We start from the raw sequence: 25,648 nt of genomic DNA on the forward strand, positions 1-25,648 counted from the left end.
ACAGGAAAGGTGGGAAGAGAAAACATCTATGTTTGCATCTTTTGTTTGAAACTTTATCATCTCTATACCCTTTGTCATATTGCTTAGGAGTGCTAGTTTATTGGTCAAATGTAAGCCATGTACATTCTTTCAGCACAAAGGCACTCAATGTAGACAGCAGTAGGTGACATTTATTACAAAGCCCTTCTTTCCTATCATTGCAGAAATCCTGGAAGTCCAGAGAGGGACTCTTTCCTCAGGAATATGAAATCACGGAAAATTTGGGGTGAGAGCTTCATTCTCACCCATGTGTTCTTCTAAGTCTTCAGGCTACGCTAGGTCTCCAACATAATGAGACTGGCTGTAACAAGAAACTTACGGTGATATGAAGCGACCTTTGCAGCATAGCCAGGTAGGAAAGTCTTTTCTGAACACAAGCCCTGCAAAGCAGACTCAAATTTTGTCTACAGTGTATTTCCCAGAGACAGAAGTGGAGTTAACATTTTGTCAATGATTGTGTATCCACTTGGTGTGAGAAGAGACCCTCAAATGCTATTAAACTGCTTATTGATGTGAACCAGATGGAGAATAAGACAAAAGAATTCACAACTCATGTTAGACAGAATTGAATGTCTTTAATTTCACACAATGAATAACATATGAATAGGACCAACTTTTTTTTTTTTTTAATAGTTAAGTGCTCTGTACTGTGCTAACCTGATCTGGTAGCGAAGACACCGAGCGAGCTTTCTTTTAGAAAAAAAAAAATGTTTAAAACCCAACATCTAAGACCATGGGAGAGCATGCCAGTAAAGCATGCCAGATGTCGCTACGCCTCAAATGACAGCAAGTCCATGTTCATTGAAATGTACAAAAATGCTTTATGAATAAAAACTGTTACAAAAAGAACATTTCAAACAATGTACAATTTCTCTTGCCTCTATATTCAATAAAATACAAATACATTTTTTTGTTCTAAAATATGTTTACATACAATCAAAGTAGGACATGCAAATTACACTTTAAAAAAGGCTTTTAAAAACCACTTATGAATACAAACTAAAAATTAGCCAGAAGGACTTGTAAGACAATCTTGTGCCCATTTTTTTGAAATATATATGTACATATTTAACACATCATGTGCATTTATTATTATTTAAGAAATAGATTTTTTTTTTAAAAAAAAAAAGGAAGAAAAAGAAAGATACCAATCCAGGGCAGAACTACCCTTCCAAGTTGACCAGTTGGCAGCTCTCCGATTTCTCCCTCTTTAGTGTTTATTCTACCTGGGCAAGTGGGAGACAGATATCCAGGAAGTCTCTTCCTTGGTTGATATGTGCTTCTGTGACTGTTCCCCAAGTGACTGAGTCCAACAGGGAAGACAGGCTCCTTAGTGGGGTGAACTCTCTTAGAAACACGAGGCAGAGGGAGCCTTGCTGTGTGGAAAGAAACGTGAAGAAACACCAAGAAGATGCTACGGTATGTTACAGTTTGAGTTTCTAGGCACTGTGATGACATTATCTGTAAGCGCTGGCATTTGGACCATTGTGATACGATAGGGTAGTGTTGAGAAAAATATCTATATTTATGTACTTTTACATAATGAGTAGGACTGAAAATCCTGCGACATAACACTTAAATGGCTTTTGAGGCATTTTGGCTCCTGCCACTCCCTCACTATGCTACAGTTGGCATTTAAAGGCTTTGGAAATATCCGTGTAGACTTTAGACAGTTCCCAGGTCAACCTTCCTAGTGATAGGGAAAAATACACTCCACAAGCTCATTATCTGATTATTGTTGAGTAACAAGCCAGGAGTAAGATTTTCTACTTAAGTCCTAATACCAAATCCTTTATGATCTGCTTATAATATATCACCTTATACTATAATTCTGTCACCACTTGCTTATCATATTTATAGATACAGCAATGTGCAGAACACAAGTTCTGACTGCCATTGAACATGGCCTCCCACTGCAGACAGCAGTCAAGTTAAAACACTAATCTACTGTCAGCCCTTAGTCACCTTCACTAGGCTGCCAGTGACTGCTGAGTCCTGGTCCTGCTGAGTCACAGAGCAACCCTCCCATGTTTTCCCCTTTTCTGACCTTTCTTCCTTGGCTGGTAGCCACAGCTGGGCTATTGGAGAGAGTTAAGCTTCTGTTCCTCTCATTTGAGACGAGGGGTCGAAAAGCAAATGGCTTTCTAGTCCCTTGGAAAGGTGGATTAAAGACCGATCAGCGCCCCCAAGGAGCTTTTGCATCTAGGTTTCACCTTCTCATCTCTAATTGGTCTCCTTAGAGTGTAAGTGGTTTCCTACCTACTTGCTGAAGGAGTATTCTAAAAAGAAAAGAAGAAGAAAAAGAGAAATTAAAAGCAAGGGATCATTACAAGATATTTTATGGATCTGTAAATGGAGTCTTGAGGATCCCAAATGACACCTCTCAAGGTAGAAATGCATCCCCAGAAGGCAGTGCTGTGTGGTTAAGAACCTCCATACTTTAAATCAAGAGCTGGGTTCTCTTCTTGGCTCTAAAACCAACTAGATGTGGAAATTCAATTGGCTTCATGGAGGGGCCTGGGCAGCAAAGGAGAGGGTAAGGGGGGAGTCAGGGAATACACAAATAGTCGTAGCAATGAGATGAGTTAGGTTCATGAAAGACGAGAGAAAAAAGTATGTGACAATGAGGGAGACACCGGGTATGGGGAGCCACTGTGTAGATGTATGGGCTCACTGCCACCCTCCACCTGCTGTTTACCATGGCTCTCTTTGGTCCTCTAGTTTTCCAAACAGTTTTCAGAGTGTGCAAGCAGGGATTTACATTTCACTCACATTTAACTCCAGGATCAATTCATGTGTTAAGTTGCAGGTCCACTGAATATCTCCTGGAATCTTTTTATTGGTTTGGAATTTCTAACCCAAACTTCTTTTGCACTAAATCACCAATGGCAGGTTAATGCCAATTAAATGCTGGGTGTTCTCTGAGCTCTCTCTCCTCTGTAAGAAGGTTTAGATTGCTCAGAGACTTGTTCGGGGAACAACATCACAGCAAGAATGAATGAAGAAAGAAAAAAATGGTTTCCTTAGTCCAACAGGAAGAGAACCTTCTTTATGGCTTAATTGGAATGGGAATGGCTGGTCTCTCGGAGGAATGGTTGGGGGAAAGGGACTGATCTACACCTTCCCCCGTGACTTTGGAGCTGCTCAGACATGGCTCGGGAGTGACAGGTTGAAAATGGCTGTTCAGATTCTGCTGTTCAAATTATGTGAAATGCCATAGGTCCACCCAGGTCACAAACTGAGTATTTAGGATAAAAGCTGGAAATAAGCGGAGTCCTTTAAACTTACATATTGCTAGGATTGAATGAGACTGACTGAGCAGGCTGCAGATAACATGAAGTCCATTTCGACAGTACAGAATAGGATGGCTCTGTAATTCCAAGCAATGGTTGGTGTCATGACACAGTAGTGATATTTACAAGCATATTAACTTGGGATTTTCAAATTTCCTTCAGTATTACCCACTTGTTCACTTATGCCCCCCCCCCAAAAAAAATCCATCTCTCTGCGGAGGAGAAACTGTGTTCTGAAGTGCTAATGTAGTTTCTTAGCTGGTCCCAACTTACTGTAAAGAAACTTATTTGAAGGCAAACTGGATATCCTAATTCTCCTTAGAGAACGAAATTCTCTGTTTCTTTTTGTACAAGCTATGATGCCAGGTATTGGCTGTCTTGAAGAAGTTAGGGTGAGGAGTAAAGGAGGAAATTGAAAAGTACTTATTTGAAATTTCCACATCTGACTTTTAAAAACATCTAGGGCAGTGGGATAAGATGGCATCCATTCTGAGTCTTCACGTGTTTTACTCGGGCTTTGGAAATGGATGATAGACGGAATATCTGTCCACACTAAACCAGTGGCTAGAGCACAACTTGGATGAGAAATGTACAATTGAAATTGACCATTTAAAAGACGATTTGTCACACACAGTTTGCATCCATGCAGACTGATAGATTTATAATTACATTATGTACAGCAATGTTTTAGTGTATTAAGGCAACCACAATTTGGATACTTTGTCCAAGGTGGCTTGATACAATTGGAGTGGTGACACCCTTTCAATATATTAATTTTTATTTTTCTTAGGTAAGAACACTTACTCCCCTTTGCTTTTAAGAAATAATTATTAAGAGATAATGGACCTCTTTCTTTCTTTCTTCCTTTCTTCCTTTCTTTCTTTCTTTTTCAACAACCTATGACATCTCTTTGCATGAAAATAATCAGGTACCAAGGCATTGCTAGACGGTTTTCTTTCTGGTGGGCATGGGATTTTGATATTTGGTGACGTATCAGTTATTCCACTTGCTGTGGGGTATTAAAACCATTTTATCCTGCCTATTCTCCACTGATATGTTTTAAGTATAAAAATAACCTGGCTGACGCTTGGGTCAACATCTCCCTTGGCTGCTCTGAGTCACTCATTAAAAAACTTCTATCAATACTGAGTATGTTTCACAATGATTGGGATTCAAAGTTGGTTCCTTGAGGCAGGGTGCCAGGAGTGCACTTTACAACACGGGTAAAGTTCACCTTGTTTAGATGTTTACCACGAAATAGAAGGCAGCTAGTTAACGGGAGTACATGAAAACACATCGCAAAGGAAAAGCAGGAACAGACAATACAAAATCAGTGTACGAGACAGGAACACGCGCAGATCTAAGGTCGTCTATCAGTCCAATTCCACCTTCTGATCACAAGATTCCATCTGAGCAACTGTGTTGTTAACGGAAAGATTCATCTCTCAGGTCACTGGAAGAAGATGTTGGTGCCCCAAAGCCTAGCTGAGTTTGTGAACCAAAAGAAATAAAAACCAATTACGTGGGAGTGGCTTACAAGCCAGCTGGTAAATTTGCAGCTTTGCTCCCCCTTGGAACGTTTGCTAATGGAGGGTGTTTCCCACTTGATTTTTCTGACCAGCGAACGAAATCGGAATCAAGGGCGCACCTGGGATGAGGTGGGGGCCGGGGGTCAGGTGGCCATCAGAGAGCACCAGCTTTGCGCTCCTCCTCCCTTTTCTGCAGCCTGCGAGGATCCGGCCACACCGAGTGGCTCTGGGTTGGGAAATGTTGTGCAGCACAGACAGCTGCTTTTTTTTGGGGGGGGGGGAGGTGTCCCCTCTCTCTGCTACCCCAAGAGCTCTCATGGCTCCACCCCGCCCTCTGCCCATTCTGCCTGCCCACTGAAGAGGGGGGCGGGGTGTCCCTGTGATGGGGCATCGGCCCCGCCCTGGCTGCTGAGCTCCCCTGCATCAGTCCCTGCCAGGATCCCGCAGCCCAGGCCAGCCCTAGGGAAGGACATCGCTCTCGCTGGCTCGCGACTTCCTTGGCCTCTTGGCCTTTACCTCCTCTTCCTGGGGAAGGGGCTGTGGCAGGGGCTGCGCCGGCTGCGCTGGGGGCGGCGGTCTGTGTTTCCTCTTCCCGCCCCGAGCGGTCTTGGGCAGCGGTGGGGGTGGTGGGGGTGGAGGTGGTGGCGGCGGCAGAGGTGGGGGCGGCGGCGGGGGCAGCGGCGGGGCCTCCCTCGCCATGTGGATAACAGCCTCGATGGTGGCCATCACCGCGTCCTGGCCGGCGGCAGGCTCCAGGGCAAGCGGGCTCAGGCTAGGCTTCTGGCCTCTCTTGCTGGGTAGGTCGATGCACTTTTCCAGCACCGGCATTTGGTCCCTGGAGTCCTCATCGAACTGGGTGGGCTGCTTCCGCGGCCGGCCTCGCCTCTTCTTGACAAAGTTGTTGCCAGTCTTTGATTGTCTCTGCAGCCGCTTGGCCTTCAGGATCTTGTTCACGTGGTCCAGATTCTTCTTGGTGGACAGAAGCTTGGTGTAGTGGCACATCTTCCGCACCTCGCACTGGATGGCTTCGATCTCCCGCCTCTTGAATCGCTTCTTCAGGGAGGAACTGGCTGCAGGGGACAAGAAGGGAGAGGTTGAGCTCAGGATGCAATGCCCTCCATGTATTGTTTCACTATTTAAACAGAAAATAATAAAAAACATTGGCTGAATATGTCATGTGTATGAAGCATTATTGACATTGTTACTATTATTTCAGCCCTCACAGTTACATAAAATATTGTGGTTGGTATTTTATTTCACTTTGTGTTTTTTGAGACAGGGTCTCCTTATGTAGGGCAGGCTGTTCTTGAACTTCGGATCCTTTCGCCTCAGCCATGCTGAGTGCTGGGAAATGAGACTTTTATTGCAACACTTGACTCCCCCCTCCCTCCTCTGTTTTAAAGAGAGGGAAACTGAGGCTCCTATCTCCGTGGGTTCTTAGAAAGCACAACGTAAGCTTTATTTTATATTTCTGTCTTTTCTTTTTTAATTTAGCCCTTTGACATCAGACCCAATTCAATCAAGCATTAATTGATACTTTACCTTTGTCTGACCTTGAACGATTATACACAGCCCACCCACATCATTCAGTTGGATCATATAAAGGCACCCGCGGTCTTATGAGTGGCCTTGACAGGATCTAGAAGGTATAGGTGAAGGATTTTGTCCTAACTTCTTCCTGGTGAGGGGGTTGTGCCTGAACACTACAGTTGGGATGGTGTGGTCTCTTAATACTTTCCCGCCAGTATTCTCGCGCTGTCAAGTTGCCTGATGATGCCCAATTAAGGAAGCTCTTCCTAGCCTTCGCCCTCTGGGGACCTCAAGGGCAATATCCGCCAGGTGTTTCTCAATGGTTTACACTCCTCGGCTGAATAGTTGTTTGCAAAGGGCCCTTTTCATGTGCTGCTGGCCAGATGCGCCTCTATTTTATGAGCCTAACTTCTCAGGAAGTCCTGTACTGTGGCACTAAATGGCCTTCAGAACTGCTTCGTTTTGAAGTTCAGACACCATAAAGTGTGAATGGTTTCAAGACATGGGCAGCCTTTCACCCTCGGATCACTCTCCTGTTACTGTCTGTGAGCAGGCACATTTGTATGGAATACCTGTGTACTGGCAAACAGGCATCTGTACGGATGGACGTGTGTTTGTATACAAACGCAGGCACACTGCTCATCCTCTGTGTGGGCCACTAGTCAGTTGCAGACTTAAGTCTCTCCTCACTGAATTCTTTGCTGCTGTGATTTGCCCTAAATGCCCAATCCCAAAGACACTCACTTAAAAGACTACACTCTAAAGGGGACATATTTCATATTACTACGTTGTTTTCTTGTGTGCTCCCATTACTATTTTTTTCAACTATTGGCCGAGAGAATAAATACCTTAAGGGAGAGAGGAAAAAATATGCTTAACACTTGGCCACCACTCTCTCTATTCTTGGGCACTCCCACTTCATTCTTTCCATGTCGCCCCACTTCTCCCTCATGCTGGGGCCCATCACAGACTTCCAGGAGGGTTTTATTTGAAGTTATTTATGCGACCAGCTTCATGGAGTGGGAAGCGCTGAGTTCCATAGGCCAGGTCAAACTGCCACTGCTGTTGGCCAAAGGTCACCCAGACTGACTGAGCAATGAATAACTACTGAGCGATCTTTAAAATAAGTTATAAAGATCAAAATAGAACAAAGCCAGAGGGAGCTTCTGACTAGAAAAATAAAACTTTTGTAGTTAGTCTTGTAAAAAGAAAAGGTGGCTCAATTATCAGTTCTCGTGTGGCTTTATGTCGCTCACGGGACCTCGCATGGTGCCTCCTGAATGGACAGGATTGAAAGTTGCTTCCTCCATGGCTTCTTGCAGCCTTCTAGTCACATCCTTTGAAGGTGTTACAGTTTGGATTTTGAAGGCAACAGTTGCAAAGACAGCGACATTAGGAGTTTGTAATCAGGTCTTGTTAGAGACAAGCAATGGGCTTTGTTCATAGGGATTCCTAGTAAACCAGAATAGTTAGAAAAATGCCACAAAACTCTGGGCATCATTTAACATAGAATCCACGTGCGGCTTACTCTCTCCTTAGTTTATTCCATTTATTGAGGGACTTCCTAATCTATAATCCACAATAGAAAGGTACTAGTTTTGTAGACCTATAATACAGCAAGGTATAAATAAGTATAAAGTAAATTCATTAGTTGTACTATCTGAGTAAAACTTGACAGAAATGCTTTCATGAGCTAGAGGTTCACATGGGGGCAAATATAATCATAAGATGGTACTTCTTACCTTTCGCAGTGAAATGCCAAAAAACAAATAAATAGATAAATAAACAAATCCCCAAACTAAACTCAAATCAATCCAAACCCAATGATCTTATACATTGTTTTACATTATTTTTAATCCAACCCTTGTGGTGATATTGTGTCCCCAATATATTGTGCACCCTAATAAACTTATTTGGGGGTCAGAGAACAGAACAGCCACAATATTAAACATAGAGTTTAGGCAATGGTAGAACACGCCTTTAATCCTAGCATTCCAGAGGCAGAGATCCATCTTGATCTCTGTGAGTTCAAAGCTGCGCTGGAAACAGCCAAGCATGGTGACACATGCCTTTAATCCCAGGAAGTGATGGCAGGAAGCAGAAAGATATATAAGGCGTGAGGACCAGGAACTAGAGCCTGTTAAGCTTTTAGGCTTTCAGCAGCAATTCAGCTGAGATCCATTCGGATGAGGACACAGAGGATTTGAGTCTGAGGAAACGAGATCAGCTGAGGAATTGGTGAGGTGAGGTTAGCTGTGGCTGGTTCTGTCTCTCTGATCTTTCAGAGTTTAACCCAATACCTGACTCCGGGTTTGTTTTTATTAATAAGACCTTCTAACAATTCGTATTACAAACCCTTGTGTTGAAAATGGTTAAGGAATAATTATGAAAGTGTAAATCCACCAAATGGTAAGAGTAAAAACAGCATAAGCAACTTTTGTACCCACCATTTGAATTTAATTAATGTTCACAGATTATCTTATTTGCTTTAATTAATTAGTACTTTTTGAGGTCAGATCTTGCTATGTCTATCAGACTGGCTTTCAACTCATAATCCTCCTGCCTCTTCTGGTGTGCTGGGACTATAGTTATGTGCACTTTGCCTGGTACTTTCTTGTTTTTAAAGAAGGGACACATGGATCCAGTGGTCTTTGCTCCATTCTCCATTCCATTACCTTCCCTTTACATGCTAGGATGGTATTTTTATTGCATGAATGAGGATAGACAGCCAGTAAGAATTAAGTATGAAACCATACCTAGTGTTGGTAATGATATGAGGAACCTGGAACACTTGCAGATTGCTAGCAGTGGGATAAGTTGGCCCACCATTTTGCACAGTAACTGCTAGAGTTGAAAGCACCCAGGCTCAGTGCCCTAGTGACTGCCTGTCAGGATTGCCTCCTTTGTTTACTTGTAATAAGAGGCAAAAAGTCTTAGAAGAGGTTCCCTCAAAGCTCAGTGAATGATATGGAGGAATAAAGACAACATAAACACTAAGTGAAAGCTAATGAATCAATGATGATATATTAAAGTAGAGTCATAGACATATATATATATATATATATGAACGTGATGCATGTAAGTTAAGCAGTATGACTAAATTTAAAAAGTTGAATGAAAAATCAAATGAAAAGATTTTTAAGCAAAGAAACCATTTCTATAAAAGTAAAGATACATATCTTTGAATTTTTATCGTATCTTCAGGATCCAATAAGAAGCTGCCAGTGGCTACTGTGAGGAAGGCCAACTCTGAATGGAAGACTTGGTGAAGGAAGAGATTTCAGTATTTATTTTCCCCCAGAGTTACTTCACAAAGTGTTACAAAGCTTCCAGGGTGGGGCTGCCCAGAAGAAGGTGTTGAGTATTAAAAATGTCCTTTATCCAGACCTGGTGTGCTGGTGCACACCTGTCAGGCCAGCACTGTCAGTGGGGGTGGGATGGATGATCAGGAAGTCAAGGGCATCCTTGGCTACAGACTGTGTCCCACACTAGCTGGAATACGTATATCCTGTCTCAAAAAAACAGGGAACAAGGGAGGTGGAGGAGGATGGAGAGAAGGAGGCAGAGGAGAACAACAAAAAAGGAAAATAGTTTACCCTCCCCCACACCAACTCCTAGTGATATATGGCAACTAGCACTCAAAGATAGCAACTATGAGGGAGAAATTAAATATTCAGTCCAATATTAATAGTTAGTATGTGGCCAATGGTTATGTCTTGGGCAACATGGCTGCCAACTGAACAGCCCTGAAATACCCAAGACAAAGGGGATTTGGGGATTCAGTCAATCACATAAAGATGGTTGTGAATTCAAGTTAAATAACTTGGTGTCTCCAAAAAAATTCATTTAGATGAGTGGAAAACTAACTATAAAGACATGGGAGAGATAAAATGATCTTATTTGACTATCAATTTAATGAAACTGCTCAAAGAGACCCTAAAATAAATTTCCAATTAAACCCTAACTGGGTATTTCTTGGTACAATTGTGGTTAGTTAGGTGTAATCATTGTGTTATGATCATTTTTTTTTATTTTTCAGTGTCTTGTCTTTTAGAAATAAATTAAAATATTTGTGAATGAAGAAATATGAAACTGTCACAAACTGTCTTCCAAATAGGAAGAGGGAAGTAGTGAGAAGTACTGCTGAAACATGGTTGATCAAGCGCTAATACTTGGGAGCTGAGTAATGGTACACAAGGATTAATAATTTGGTATATGCTTGATGTTTTTTCAAAATACAGGCTTAAAATTATGAATGGTAAGTGGCAAAAGTGTATCTCTTGGCATCTTAGGATAGGAAAGAACTATAGTTTTCATCCCCCTACGGATTCTATTCACACAGTTTTGGAAGAGAGATCCCCCATTTCTCTGACAAGTCACACTGACCCCTGGCTTAATGGTATGGGACAATGAGTTCTCAGGTTTATGCTGTGACAATCGTATAACCATGTCACGAGCCAACCTCTATTTGATGTTGGGTATTATAACAATCTCCCTTTCTTCTGTACACTATAATATGTGGGGTTCCTACATGCGCAGAGGACCTGAATCTTATTTTGTGCTTGTGTTTATTATCCAGACTTCAGTTAAGAGTCAGTGTTCCTGCAGATGAAGAACGGAATGAAGCTGAGCTCATGTGACATTGCTCAGGAGCGCTAGAAATGAAGGTGAACTACTCACGATGAGACTTTCAGTGTTTCTGGGTCTCTTCAGATGTTACCCTGGGCCTAGGAACTAAATGATCTTGAAGTATTTTTCTGGATTTAAAGACTGCCATAATTCTTTCCTACATTTATTATCAATTGCCTTCCCAAAATGGAGGACGGCTTTCTAAATTCTATTTCTCTTCTAATAAATTTGAAATCTCAGATTGGGAGAAGAGTACTTGGGACTTGGCAAGGTTTAGTATTCACAAATCTTTCTCCTTATTGCTTATGATTCCACTGTCTCTCTAAATGTTTACAGATTTTCCTCTCTTCAAATTGTTTCATTATTGAACAATAATTTCTGGGATCTTGCTGCAAAGATTGATTCCATATTTGCCCTCTTTCCTGTCCTTGTCCTGTAGCTTGCCTGCTATTTGTGAGGCTTAAAGAATAATTATGACTGTCCCAGGCAAAATACAAATGTACTTCTTTATAACTCCCCAAGAGTTATATAGTTAGAAAATCACTTTCTAGGTCCCCAGAATTGCCATGCAAATGGTAAGCTGGTGTTGGCCCAGACTTAGCATACCTCTTCATTACCTCCCATTTTTGGAGGAGCAGATTGTCAGCATTTGTTGATCTTCTCACATCTTTTATGATGCGGAAGAATGGGCTCAGCAGTCATTCTTGACCCCAGACTTACTGATATAGTGTCAGTACCACGAGCTGCATCAGGTGCTCGCGACCAGGCTTAGTTATATATAAGACTCTTAAGAAATGGATTCTGATGTTGGTAGACTGTATTTTGTCCATATGTATGACATAGTCTTGTTACATAACATAGATTTGGGTGGGTTGATTGGAAGGCAGATTTATCTCTGGACTTCTTAACAGAATTTTTTTTGATACCTGACCTGCTCTAAAGGGAAGTGGGTTAATTGGAGGGAAGACTTTCAGGACAGAGATGTTTGGAACATTACCCGCCTTAACTGGCAAATAGAGTTTTGGTGTGAATTGATTTCTAGGTTGATTTATGTTAGAAGGTTCTTTGCAAAAACCACATCTTTCCTTTCTGAGGTTCCAACATGGGCATATTCATGAAGCAGTAGATGATCTGGTAGCTGCTGTGTGGCCAGCACACAGACAAATCAGTTGCCCAATGTTATACAATATAAATTGCGCATTTTGTGCTTTGTACTTGAAATCGAATTAATAATAATATTTTATTTGTCTTAATGAAGTTTTGTATTATTTAATGGGAAGTATGTGACAGCCTGCCTTGACATGTACAATTTCTTCTTCTATCTGTGAATTTAAATAAACCCTCTATAGTCCTGGCCTTAAAGGCTCCTTTGAAAAGGACAACATGTTATTTCTTCTGGTTGAGCTCCTACAGGGCAAGAAACAAGTGTACAGCTGCTGGATACCAAAAGTGCTAGAGAACACTGCTCTTTGAGTTGGGAACAGTGATTTTGAATTAAGAGTTATGGCTGTTATGGAGGTGACCACAGCTCTCTGATTGGACTTAGGGCCTACTCCACAGGTGGGAACTCATGTTTGGTACTTACTGTAAACTCAGAAAAACAAAACAAAACAACAACAACAACAAAAACCATAGTTAGGGGCTGGAGAGGTCACAAGCCCTAGGGGAAGAATTTCCTAGCATTGTTTAGTTAAGTTAAAGTGGTTAAGTTAAATCATCTTTTAAATATGGATATTTGTACCCATAGACAAATGCTACCCTCAGCTTTAATCAGGGAAGGTTCTTTTTGCAGTGAACAGCAGGAAATACAGATTCTTGGCTGCTCAAGGTGTTCAGAATAAGGTATGGTTGAGTTCTCAGCCCTAAACAGACATTTCCACCACTAAAGGCTCAAGGAAGAGAGAGCAGAGGAACTGGAAAATTGGGAGAAACACTGCAAAGGTGCAGTTTTCTGGGTGTGACACACCTTTACCATCATGTTCTCACAGCTGCAAGGATTCTCTCTTCACTGGGCCTGCGCAGGACTGCACCTGCCAACTACCAGGGATGGTTGAGGAAGACGCTGATGGAGAGCTACCCCTCCTTGTTGAGCTCTGAGCTACTGATAGATTCTGGGAAAGGAGGATCGTTGTGTACCTACTGGTGAGCCCTCCAAGCTCTAAAGGCTGGTTCCAAATCTATGCTCCTGCAGAGGGCCTTGGTTAAACTCAGTGGATCACTAAAAAAAAAAAAAACAAATTTGAAACCAAATATACATGATTGTGGGAAAGGGATTTGTAGTGGGGAGGAGGTGTTGACAGGGGTTAGAGCAAGCCAAAAGATGGTGGGCGTGGGAGTAATTAGAATGAGTTATATTCGTGTATGAAACTGTCAAAGAACATATTTAATTAATTTTTAAAAATCAGAGATAGGGAGGTTGTCATGATGAGGCACAGTTTCACTCTTTTTTCTTAAATTTGTCTTGTACTTTGGTGTTTCTTTGAAGCCATGGCCAGCTTGGGAATTTACTGTCAAAGACCATCCTTTCTCCATAGCCACAGCTTAGAGGGCTTTGCTTTGTTCTCATTTTACACAGATAGTAGATAGTTTGCCTGACAGAGAGGCAAAGCAATGGCATGTGTGGTCATATGTTGGCCTTTCTCTGAAGTAGGAGAAGACACCAAAGAGCAGGCTGCAATGCGCATCTGCCTGTGTCTTCTCATAGGCGATTTATGGCCTTGCCGTGAGCTCTCCTGCCCTTGACATCTTGCCTATTGTCCAACTCTTGTCTCCCTCTCCAGCCTCCCAGAGGACAGCACATTTCCCTCAGAGGAAGCAAATTTATTTGGCTGCAGGAATATTGCATTAACAATTTATGTTCACATTATCGATATTTTATCCAAAAATTAAGAATGAAATGAAGCAAATGCATTATATGTGGGACCAGAATGGTGTCCTCACTTGGCCTGCATATGCATCTGCCATAATTTGATACAAGGTTTCAAGAAAAGAAAGCGCGCCCACAGTTATTCAGGGGTCAATGGAGCGTCTTACCACCTCACTGTTTTCATGGGGCTGTCAATCAGGCTTGTATTTTGATGCTATAGCAGGTCAGCCCACCAGGGTAATTTTAGTAGGAGAAGACTCTTAAACAAAACAGTTAAATCAAAGTATTTCTTAACGAGATAAAGATTACCCATGAGATATTTTATGTATCACAATAAGTTGTCTTGTTATCTCACTGCAGACTGTATGAAATGACTACCTTCTACAAAGATGACTTGGGAAACTTTCTTAATAAAATGAGGGTTTGATTCATACTCATGGTTTTGTGCATTCATGGCTTGTGACCTAAAACGTAAGTAGAATACTTAATCTCCCTAGAGGATAAAGTCCCCATAGGCCCCAAAGTAATGCTGTAATAAACAAAACAAGTCACATTATGGAAAGAACATTTCCGCTAATTGATTGGAAATTTATTCAATATTTAGTAATCTTGTTGCTGAAAATGATATGTTATAACCTATAAAAAAAACCCTTAAATCTGAAAACTTAAAGCTCTTATAAGCAGAGCTGATGAATGAGGATGTTGAGAGATTTGAACTCATTATAAAGTGCAATGCTTCCTGGTCTAAAAGATGACCTAACCTTTAATAAGGAAGATGGCTATCCATGTTCTTAAGCAAACCTTGGTTAATGAATGTTGAGATTGAAGAAATGTTATGATTTAAGTACAGTCAGGGGTACTTTTCTTCTTTGGGCTTATATCTATCCTTATAACATACATCTACCAATAAGAAATACTGAAAAACAAACAATTCTGATCTTCAAATTTTATCCTAAGTGTGAAAACAAGGAAATTTTTAAAAATGCATGCAAACTCAGTCAGTCTGTGTTCCTTAAACCATTGTAAAAATTGTAAAGTTGGTAGAAAAATTTAATAGCAAATAGAATATATTTGTTTCATTGATATAATACATTAAGTGAAATTTGGAATCATTTTGAGAAAATCATTTATATACAAATTATCTCATTCTCTTAAAGTTTATATTTTGAAAAGTAAATATGTTCTAAATATGCATTTAATGAAATGACTATTCACAATGATGTCACTAATATCTCTACAGGATCAAAAATAATTGGAGTTTACTACTCTAAATATTTTTAATGCTTAAAAAAATCAACAGAATGTATTCACTCATTTAGCACTTAACCCCAGATTTTATCTTTCTCTGAGCTCATGTCTAGGAAAACTTGTTCAGGATGAATAGAAATGAGTGGTCCTCATAAATAAGAGGAGAGTTCCAGCTTCATGGTTGATGCTGGTTAATGTTTCCTGACACATATATATTCCTAGAGGTCAAGGCTGGACAACAGTTACTTATACATTCTCTAGTTTATCACTAATTGAATGAAGGAAATTTCATAGCCATCAGGGGAGTTCTGTAGACACAGAGCTCCTAGAATGAGATTTGAATATGACATCCTTCATTTGCTCTAGGTTTTCAGAATCCTTGACTTCATTGGCCATGGTGATACAGTGCCAATCACCTATAAGTTCACAGGTTGGAAAAATCATACATGGCTTTGAGCCAATAAAGGCAGCAGTAATGCAGCTGAGAGAAACTCTGAACCTACCAAGAACATTGCTAGGGATGCTGTAAAGATGGCAGCAGGATTCTGATTGGTCTGAGAAAGTTGGATGAAGGGCAAGAGCCCAAAGATCAGAATGAACATCAGAAGTCTACAGCTCCCATGCATGTCCACCAGAACTTCCAGATTGCCTACCAGGCATTGACAAGAGAGGTTTTTTTTTGGGAAAAAAATGTTTCTTGGGGTCTGGGAGTTGCTGCCTAGGATTTTGTTAATAGTGAATTGAGAAAAACAGCAGTTGTAAACTGAGGAAAATCAGAGTCACTTAACCCCATGCTATTTCACCAAATGCTGGCTTTTGTTTCTTGTGGTATGGATCAAGCCTCAGAGCCCTGACTAAACCTCAGCCTCTTAAACTACTGGCTGGGACCCTAATTTGTGGGCTCATATCTGAACACGGGGGCTTTGAAGGAGAGTGGGGAATGGTATATAGGAGCTTGGAAGGAGGAAAAGGAAGGGCAAAACATCATGATATTACAATCTCAAAAATAAAATCTCAGCAGTAGAAAATTTTTGAACCTTCAACAACAAAAATAATTAAAAATCAAATGAGTAATGAAGCATTTCCCACACTTGGTGGTCCCTGTAGCCTTGGTTCTGAACTGCCCACACGTGCACTTTGTATTGCACAGGACATCCCATCATACAAATCAAGGAATGCCTTCTGAAACACCTGGGCTCGGAGTTGAGACTGCTATGTGTTACGTTTGCATTTGTTTATACTATACACAAAAGTTTTCTGCATTCACACATGCATCATGTTTTAGTTTTAGAAAACAAAGACTTTTGGTATTTCCTTACCATCATTTCTGGAGAGCTTGAATCCAATTAGTGTATCTTTGTATTTATTATATTATATGTATAAAGTTGTGTTGCATTAGAAAGCTTGACTTCAAAATTGGCTTTTAAATTACTGACTTGTGTGTCAAACAACAACAAAAAACCTTCAATGAATTTTGGCTTGAGATTAGGACAGAAGTCCCAGCCATTCTAAAATACCCTAAACAGACTTCTGCCATTTCATACAAGGTATTTATGTAAATCAGTGTTTTTGGCATTGATGGTCATAAAATGAAAACACCCATCAACAGTGGGAAATGATGAAGTTGATCTGCTTCTGAGAGCATCAAATATTCAAATGGGAGCGAATGCTATGTAAAAACAGACAAGCATATCTACCTTATTAGTACATGAACTTGCGTTTGTCTTTAATAAATGGTAAATTTTGACCTGAAAGAATTGTTTGAAAATAAATTTCTGATTTCTGATCTGCAAATATTTGATTCACATACCCATAAACTTAGAGTTGTGTAAAAACTTTTTAGGCACAAAAGGAGTCAAGAGTCTATCAAATTTTATGGGTGAGGTCCTACGTTCCATTCCTGAATCAAAAACAAAGACAAAGAAGCCCCGTGGAGAGAAGTGGAGAGCTGGATGGTAATGCAGTCAATGCCACAAGGTTTGCGATACATCACTTAAATCTCACAGCTTGCCAGTTAAGCAAGGAATCAGTTGGGCACACTCTCCCAAGAGGCTCTATTTCTTTTTTCCCTCTTGAATCTTGCATAGTGTTATCTTTAACCATAAATACGATGTTTTATATAATGTGACATTTTACATGTATGTTCTCACCTGACTTTGAGGGTTTTTTTTTCTCTTCTGAATTTTGAAAATAAAAAAAAGAAAGAAAGAAAGAAAAACACACAAGGGAGACAAAATATGCAGCACCATGACTTTAGGGATATTTTTACATCTTATATGTACCTGCTGAGGTGAAGTAAATCCTTGCTGACCGTGCTTAAAGTTCATGAATTGTAAGAAACTATAGGTCTTGCTTTATTTTTTGGTTTAAAAAAGTAACCTTATTTATGCAATATTCAGACTTCCTGTTGGCTTACTTACAGTAGCTGTTGAGCTGGAAGTTAGGAGGGACTAGATTCTAGTCTTGACTTGTCACCCCATAGTTCTCTAACTACAGATAAAACTCTGACTCTCTTGGAGAAATCTTTACTTCCAAATCTGTAAAAGGGCTCAAACTACCAGATTGTCTCTGTTCTAGATGTGACAGCCCTAAATCCTTCATCTGTGTTTTCTACAAGATGAATTCTAGACTACATTCTGTTTTGATGACTCGCCCCTAAAGATTTTCAGATCTACTAAAGTTTCTCTCAAGTTTCTACCCAAATTAAACCAATTTTGCATATATGAAGTGTTAGTATCAAAAACTTGAGCTGATCAATTTCTATAATCAAAAAGTACAACACTTACATTATTGAAGGCCACACTTAAAAAATTGCGTATTTTCAATAGCACCCATACTATTGGCTCATAGGAAATGAAGGCTCCCTTAAATGCTTTAATACACATTACCGCCAAACATGAGCAATGGTGCCGAGCATAGCTGCGAACCTTTCATTTAAATTTGCAAAGTTCAATTTTATTGGTCCTGAGTTCTGTGTTTTGAACCACATTAATCTTCATTTCCACCCCCGCCAGATTCTGAGGAATTTTTTTTTCAAAGGGTTGAATAACGTCAGAGTTAATGACTGCCCTTTTAACTCTTGTGGGCTTGACTCAAGTAACTCAAATGCATGATGTTTTTACTAAAATATCAATTTATACACCAGGATATCTTTGCATTCTTCATAACAACAATCAGTGATTACATCCATTGCTTTAGATTTTCCCATATTGTTGCATCTGTCTGCCTAGCAGATGATGGATGGAGCCCAGAAACAACAACTAAGCATGGCCTACAGGTGTGTGTCCAATTCTATTATTTCTGTAAGTGTCAGAGAAGATATTGCCTCTGGTGCTAGAAAGGAAGAAAATTTTTACACTTTTCCTTTATCCAAAGGCAACTTTCCTGCGCTAGTGAGGAAAAAAAAAGACACAACACCAAATAATACTCATTTTGGTTCCTGTGCTTGCAAATCTCCCCGGAATTCTCTTATAATTGAATATTAAAGCAGTTTCCAACTTTTATTATTCTAAAATCAGTATCCTACATCTTAGTACATCTTGCCCAGCCTTTATGAATTCAGGCAGGAAGGCCTCTTTCTGAACGCTGTCCTGGCCTTCCATTCAAATGTCAACTGTCCTGCTCCCTTTACGCTGCTAGCTTCTCTCTAACAGCAGCACACAATCTGCCCTGTATTTGCATTGTAGAATTCAGCAATGTTTATCCTCCCTCTTACACCGGGTCTTCCTACTGAACCAAGACCATGTGTTAGCTTTTCTCCTTCATTCTCAGAACAAATATTGAAGGAGCCCCATGTTGAGCCAGGCCCCAAGCTAGGTGCTCAGTTCTGTGCCTTTCTCACAGGGACAACCATGGAACTCAGCTAACTTCATGAATTGAAATCAGTCCAAGCAGACTTATCCTCATCTAGAACTCACCATCTACTTTGTAGAATCTGTCCATGGGAAATAAAAGGATGTTAGGAGGGAGATCAGAACCAGCATGTTCTAAAGGGGGCCTCACATACCTCAGTAGTTTGTCATCTGCCTCAGAGGGTCAGCAAGTTTAGAATCTCAGGCCTGGGACCACAAGTACTGTCAAATATAGACAGACATCCAGTCTACTCCATGGGAGAAATGGGTTTACATTACAAAAAAAAGTTTGGAATGCATGACAAGTTACCAAGAAACCAGCTTGAATTTAATAAAGCTGTAGATTGATAGAAACTGAGTCTTCATATTGATTATCTAACACCAAGAAGTTACTCACATATAGAGCACCTTCCCCAAAATACAGATCTAAAAACATATACACAGGACTGGGGAGTGAGGGGGAGAGAGAGATGGAAGAAGCAAGCGAGGGAGGAAGAGAGGCAGGGGACTGGATTTTTTTAAAGACTGATTTTTAAAGAACAGTTTCAGGTTACCAGAAAAGAGAAGATTATATCAAAATTTCCCACACATCTCATCACCATTGCACACACCTAGCTTCCACCATGGATGGTCTTTTTATCATTGCCAAACCTTTGGGTCCAAATTATAATGTCTCATTGAGAGGAGGGTGTCATATGTTGTCCTGATGAGTTGACATACATTTACATCCTAAAAATTATAGCAGGAATCTGCTTGGGAAAGAGTTACAGACTCCCCCCACACCCTCTCATAAGCTCAGACAGACAGTAAAGCAAATACCTTTTCACTAATTTCAGATGCCTGTCTTGACAATTTGAGAGGAAAAAGTTCATTCATCTCTTCATTTAGAGATTCTACATTATTGGCTACTAAACCATAAGGCCTGGATTCTAGGAAAAGTTAGTGTAAACAAACTCAAGTTACAATGTACAGAGTAAGAGTGAGTCATAAACAAAACACAGACATATGCTCTCGTATAAATAAGGGCCTGGATCATCACCTTCCAAAGACTGCTTCCTATTAATTACAAAACAAAATGAACTTTCCATATGTAAAACCCAAATCACTTAGCTCTGCATGAGAAAAATACCAGGATTGTGGAATTCTACTAACAAAAGTAGATTTCAGAGAGAGTCTTCGGTGAATGTCTTCTGGCTCGACAGAGCAGCATCTCCTGGAAGAATGTTTTTGAGCAATGAAACTGTTGCCAAACTCCCAGCAACATTACTTGGGGTGTGGATCTGGCTCCCTTGCTGAAATGGCAGACAATAGTGACCTTTTCTTTTGTTTTGGGTTCTGTCATCTCCCTGGGGCAAATCCTGGATTCAGGCCATGTAGTGTACGCATACTTTGTTGAGACCATTACACAGTTTCATTTCCCCCCATTAATAACTTTTCTATCTTTGAAACTGTCCATTACAAGCACACATTCACACACATTCATTTTTTTCTGTCTTATAAAGACCATCTGGTGTCTCTTGGTGTAGAAATATTTAAGGGAATAGAATTCTCAGGCAGGAGGATTCTTCAACAGGAAGGGTAAAAAAAAAAAAAAAAAAAAAACCTCTATGAGAAGTGGAAGTAGCTAGGTTCATTCCTGGGGCCCCTTCAAAAGCAGACTTCATAAAATAGACTAACAGGATTCATTCTAAAAGTCATTAAAAGAACAGACAAAAATTAAGCATCTGGATGGGAAAGTGAGGATGAAAAGGATGATTTCTCTTTGCTAGTGGAGATGTAGGTGGCTCTCACTGATGCTCAATGACTGTGTCTGTCAGATGCATACTGTGTCGTAGACTACATAGGGTAAGTGGGATGCATTCTCCATGCCCTGGAATAAAACAAGGCAGGAAGGGGAAGGAACTTACATTTTGGAAAAACCTAGGCAGAGGACATTTCTAACTTCTAACATGACAGTGACCACTGGAGGATCTCAGCATCCCTTCTGCATAGAGATGGAAACTGAGACCTCTCAGGGTCAGCCACTTTCCCAAGAAGGGCTCATATCTACCAAGTCATGGACTAATAACTCAAACAGCTCCCCTTCCTTCCTGAAACCCACTGTGTAGCGGGCTAGCCTTGAATTTACAGTGATTCCCCTGCCTCTGCCTCCTGAGTGAATATTAGTACATATGCCACCATACCCAACTAGCACCTTTCTATTTCAAAGCCAGGTGTATAATATCATTCCTTAGGACAGAAGAGAAGACAAGGAATAAGAAAAGTCTGAATTTCCCTGTTAACTTCTACTGTTGATGGCACTGTGACATTACTCCCAATTTACAATGTCAAAGTTGCCTGTAAACCACAAATTCCATAATTAAATAACCAAAAATATTACTGCAATTTATACATAATTTCTGTTGGATTAAGTGATCCTGCACACTGCTTTGGTTCACTTTACACACTTTCATATTTCCCTATACAGGAACAAGTCAATAGATATATATTTGTATAGATTGAAATAAATGTTACTTAAAAAAATCCAAAATCCAAAACACTTCTGGTTCCAAGCATTTTAGGTGATAAACTCAATATATATGTATGTATATATGCATGCCTATATGTACACATAGGTTTTACATTAATTTTTTTGAAATTACATTTGTTGTTTGAAAATTTCACAAGTGTATATATGATTTTGGATCACCTTCATTACTAGCTTCTCTTAACACCTTCTAACTACTGTCAAGCTCTTGCCTCTACCTCCTGGGTGCATATCACCACACCCAGCTAGACTGCTCTAGCTCTCCTTCTCCCTATGCTCTATCTATTTCCCTCTGTTCATGTCTTTATTGTCTTGTTTTATGATTTGAACCAGGGCCTTCTGAGTGACCATGGGTTTGTAACTTTCCAATGGAGCCTAGTGAACTTACTAGTCAGTACAGATCTGAAGATAATGACTGCCTCCCGAATCTATTAGTAGTTAATAATTCAGTTCCATGAGTCCTTCTTCCATCCATATGTGGCTATTGACAAGCTCAGCCTTGTGAAGACGCTGTGTAGATAGTCCCTGATGCTATGAGTCCATGACTGCAATGTCTGTGTCATATCTAGATGATAGCATTTTGAAAGCCTTCTTGCTAGCCCCCAGATCCTACCTTCTTTCTCTAATTTCTCCAGTGACATTCCCTAGTCTTAGAGGGGATGGTATAAACATCCCTTTTATGACTGAGCACACAACCATCCCTTATTCTCTGCACCTTGACCAGCTAAGAGTCTGCACTCATTGTTCATTGTAAAGAGAAGCCTTTCTGCTTAAGGCAGAGAGTGGCATTTGTCTGTGGATATAAATACCGATGTTGAGAAGGCATTTTCATGTCGCGTCAGTTTAGCTAAAGAACAGTCATAGTCAACTGCAGAAAACTGCTAAGGATTGTAAAGGAAGGTGGTGGTTAGGGATGGAGGACATAGCCAATTCAAGAAAATAGCCTCCATCTAATGGCTCAAATGTATCATCTTCCAGCCATTTGCTGCCAGGCAAGAACTTAAGTACAAAGGTGCCAGAGAATCTGAGTTTCAAAAACCTAGCAATTCCTAATTAACTTAGAAGATTACAGGCCAGCCGAAACCACAACGACTGCCCTGACGGCCGTCCCTTTGCTATCGTTTCCTGCCCTTCAGAATGATCTTATTCTGGAATCTGAGTTGGTCCCTACTCTGGTCCCAAATTTCTTTCATCTTCATGCACTGATGTTTCTATACAGCCAGACAGAAGCCCAAACTGACACTCAAACAGGTAAAAACTAAGCTATACCCAGATGTGTGTGGGTATACCCACAGGAGGAGCCATGCATTCAAGTGTGTGTGCTCATCTCTGTAGGCACTGAGCACACTTTGTTTTTTGAGGCAGAGTATGCCACTGGCTTCACACCATCTGATTGGGTTAGATGAGCTGGCCCATGGGCCCCAGGTCTCTCAGGTCTCTACCTCCCTAGCTCTGGCATTCTGGGTGAGTGCCACTCTGCCTGCCTTTTTAGTTTTTTAAAACATGGGCATTGGTTATGTGACTCAGTTCTTCCCACTTATTCAGCTGGCACTCTAGTAAGAGGGCATCGCCCTCTTAGTAGATCTGTTTCTCTAGCTCTTCCTTGGCACAGAGAAGGCAGAGATTACTTTGTTTCCATTTTACTGATGAGGTAACTGAGAGACCTGAGGTGCCAGTCAGACTCACAGACATACTTAAGAACCAAAAAGGACTGTGGGATTGTAATGAGGACTCCCGAGTAATCTCATTCTTGAATTATAAGTGCAGATGCTACCCCATCTCATTGTGGTGCAAGACTCCAGCTCTGCAAGCAGGTAATATTTCTAACCTTTCCATATTTCATTTTTAAACTTCCATCATGAAGAGGTGGGCAAAGGTCCTGTTGTTCTATTCTGACCCAGTCTTATCTGGTCTTTCCCAGGGTAAGCACCAGGAGAAAGATGTCCTTGGGGGAGACGTGCTGGGACCACAGCAGCAGGAGAACGGGGAGTACATGAATAAGTACACATTCACTGTCCCATAGCCCTTACTCTAGGCCTCTCTCTGCCTCCTTTCCCCTCTACACCCCCATCTCTCTCTGCTTTCTTCAGCTGACTACAGCTTGCCTGGATCACGCAAGATCATTCTTAATGACCATTATTACACATTTCTTCCACATTGCCTGGGGCCATCTCTGCAGCAGGGAGAAGGGAAGACTTTGCCCCTCTTTCAACAGCTGGGTGCACTATACCAACTTCACAGGAACTGAGGTTTCTTTTTTTTTTTTTTTAACTCTCCATTAATTACAGGAAACACAAAGTGCTATGCCCCTTCTCATTAACATAGTTGCTTTCAGTTGCCACTAAATTATCTCACCACCATTAAACCAACAATCTAATTAGACTTCTGGAAATAGAAAAAGCCAGTGAGCAAGGCAGACACTGCACTTTCATCTCCACACTGGTCATAAAATATTTGTGCCCTTTCCTCCTGCTCTGTAGATAATCTGGCCCTGGAAGGGTCTTCATTCCTTCTCTCCCATTTAGCAAGAAGAGCTTGAATATTTGATAGGAGAATCTTAATAGAAATCACTTCACGTGTGGGAGCTTTTCCTTTCCACATTCTCTGAGTGTGGAGTCCTCATTACAATAATCGCACCTGACTCCCCCTGCGTCTGATGCCTCACAGCCAAACCTCCCACTGGGCTTCAATGGAGGCGTGAATGATACTATCACTGGGAATAAGATAAAATGTATTATTATCATTACTCTATTTTTAAGAGGGTCTGACTGTGGCATGAGGTGGTTGGAGCGTTATCTGCATGATGCATTCAGAGATAAATTGAGTTAAACTTCTTACAGATACAGCACTTTCAAACCTGTCATTAAACCTTCCATCTTCTTTTTTTCAAATATCTCAGTTTTGGAGAGAAAATAATTAGCTATAGCAAGTCCCGGTACATTTATTGAGTATCTAGTATGCACCAGCATTGCACCAAGTTCTTCATACCATACTGTACTAGTGAATTGTGCAATAGCAGTGCTCTGGGTCCTTAATTCTCTTCCTTTTATTCCCAGTATGGCAAGGGTCTGGGAGGCTGAAAGGCTGTCCAGTACACATCAAATGCAGTGAATATAAACACAGAATGGTGAGTGCCCAGGAAAACCCATATTGCTGCCACAGAGGGAAATAAAGAACAGCACAGGACAAGGTGACTTTGAGTTGTTTACAGAGTGGCTAATAAGGAAAATTCTACATAACTTCTGAGTGATAGAGCACATTTATACATCACATTCCTCCTCTGAGTCTCTGGAAAAGCAAGTTTTTTTTTTATTGTATATAAAGCTCTGTGTGTGTGTGTGTGTGTGTGTGTGTGTGTGTGTGTGTGTGTGCGTGCATGTAAGTGTGTAGTTTGTGAGTCCATGTGGGCGGGACACTAGGTGTCTTTCTCTGTGACTTATTGCCTTGAGACATGGCCTCAGCCAACCGGAAGCTTGCACTTTCAGCCAGGTTGTCAGCCAGTGAGCTCCTGGGTTCCACCCATTTCAGCTACCTATTACTGGGGTGACAGAAATGTCCACTCATTCTGGCTTTTCCCATGGGTGGTAGGGATTTGAACTCAGGTCCTCATGTTTCAGAGCAAGTGTTCTTACCCACTGAGCCATTTTCCTCAGGCCCTATCTAAGACTCTTTACATAAAAATAACTTTCCCTGAGGTCACCAGGAAGGTTAATCAGAAACTGGACTGGCATTATTGAACAAGAAAACTAGATGTTCCAATGTGTCTCCCAGGTCACCTTCTGCTGATATTACTGAAATGGTTCTGTTTCTAATCCTTAGGGAAGGTAGAAAGGCAAGCCATTCCTTTGTAGTACTAATTGGCATGATGCTAGAGTGTGTGTTTACACTTATTCGTTTTCTCATTGTCTCAGAAAGCAGCTGTCTACTACATCTTAACTAATATTTAATGATCATCTACCTTGTTGCCAACTCAACCCGAAGGACTGAGGTTTTTAAAGGTTAAATAAGGTCTGACAACTGAAGATTGGATTCAGTCCAATGTAGAGTGCAGGTGTGGGCACACTGTACTAAATCTAGAGATCAATGGACAGTGGGCTTACGGGGAGCCAAGGGAACAGAAAGCTGTAGTGTTCAAT

General features: G+C 40.8%; 1 protein-coding gene across 1 annotated transcript in view; it reads right to left on the bottom strand.

Annotated features, from left to right (window-relative positions):
* Window positions 1-594: 594 nt before the first annotated feature.
* Setbp1 (SET binding protein 1) overlaps window positions 595-25,648 on the bottom strand; it is a 352,017-nt gene continuing 326,963 nt past the window's right edge. The window contains exon 6 of the mRNA XM_059246619.1: window positions 595-5,931. Within this exon, the coding sequence (XP_059102602.1) occupies window positions 5,321-5,931 (611 nt within the window). The 3' untranslated portion in view covers window positions 595-5,320. The remainder of the gene's footprint in view (window positions 5,932-25,648) is intronic.

This window comes from Peromyscus eremicus, chromosome 19 (assembly GCF_949786415.1).
Source record: "Peromyscus eremicus chromosome 19, PerEre_H2_v1, whole genome shotgun sequence".
NCBI classification, from domain to species: domain Eukaryota; kingdom Metazoa; phylum Chordata; class Mammalia; order Rodentia; family Cricetidae; genus Peromyscus; species Peromyscus eremicus.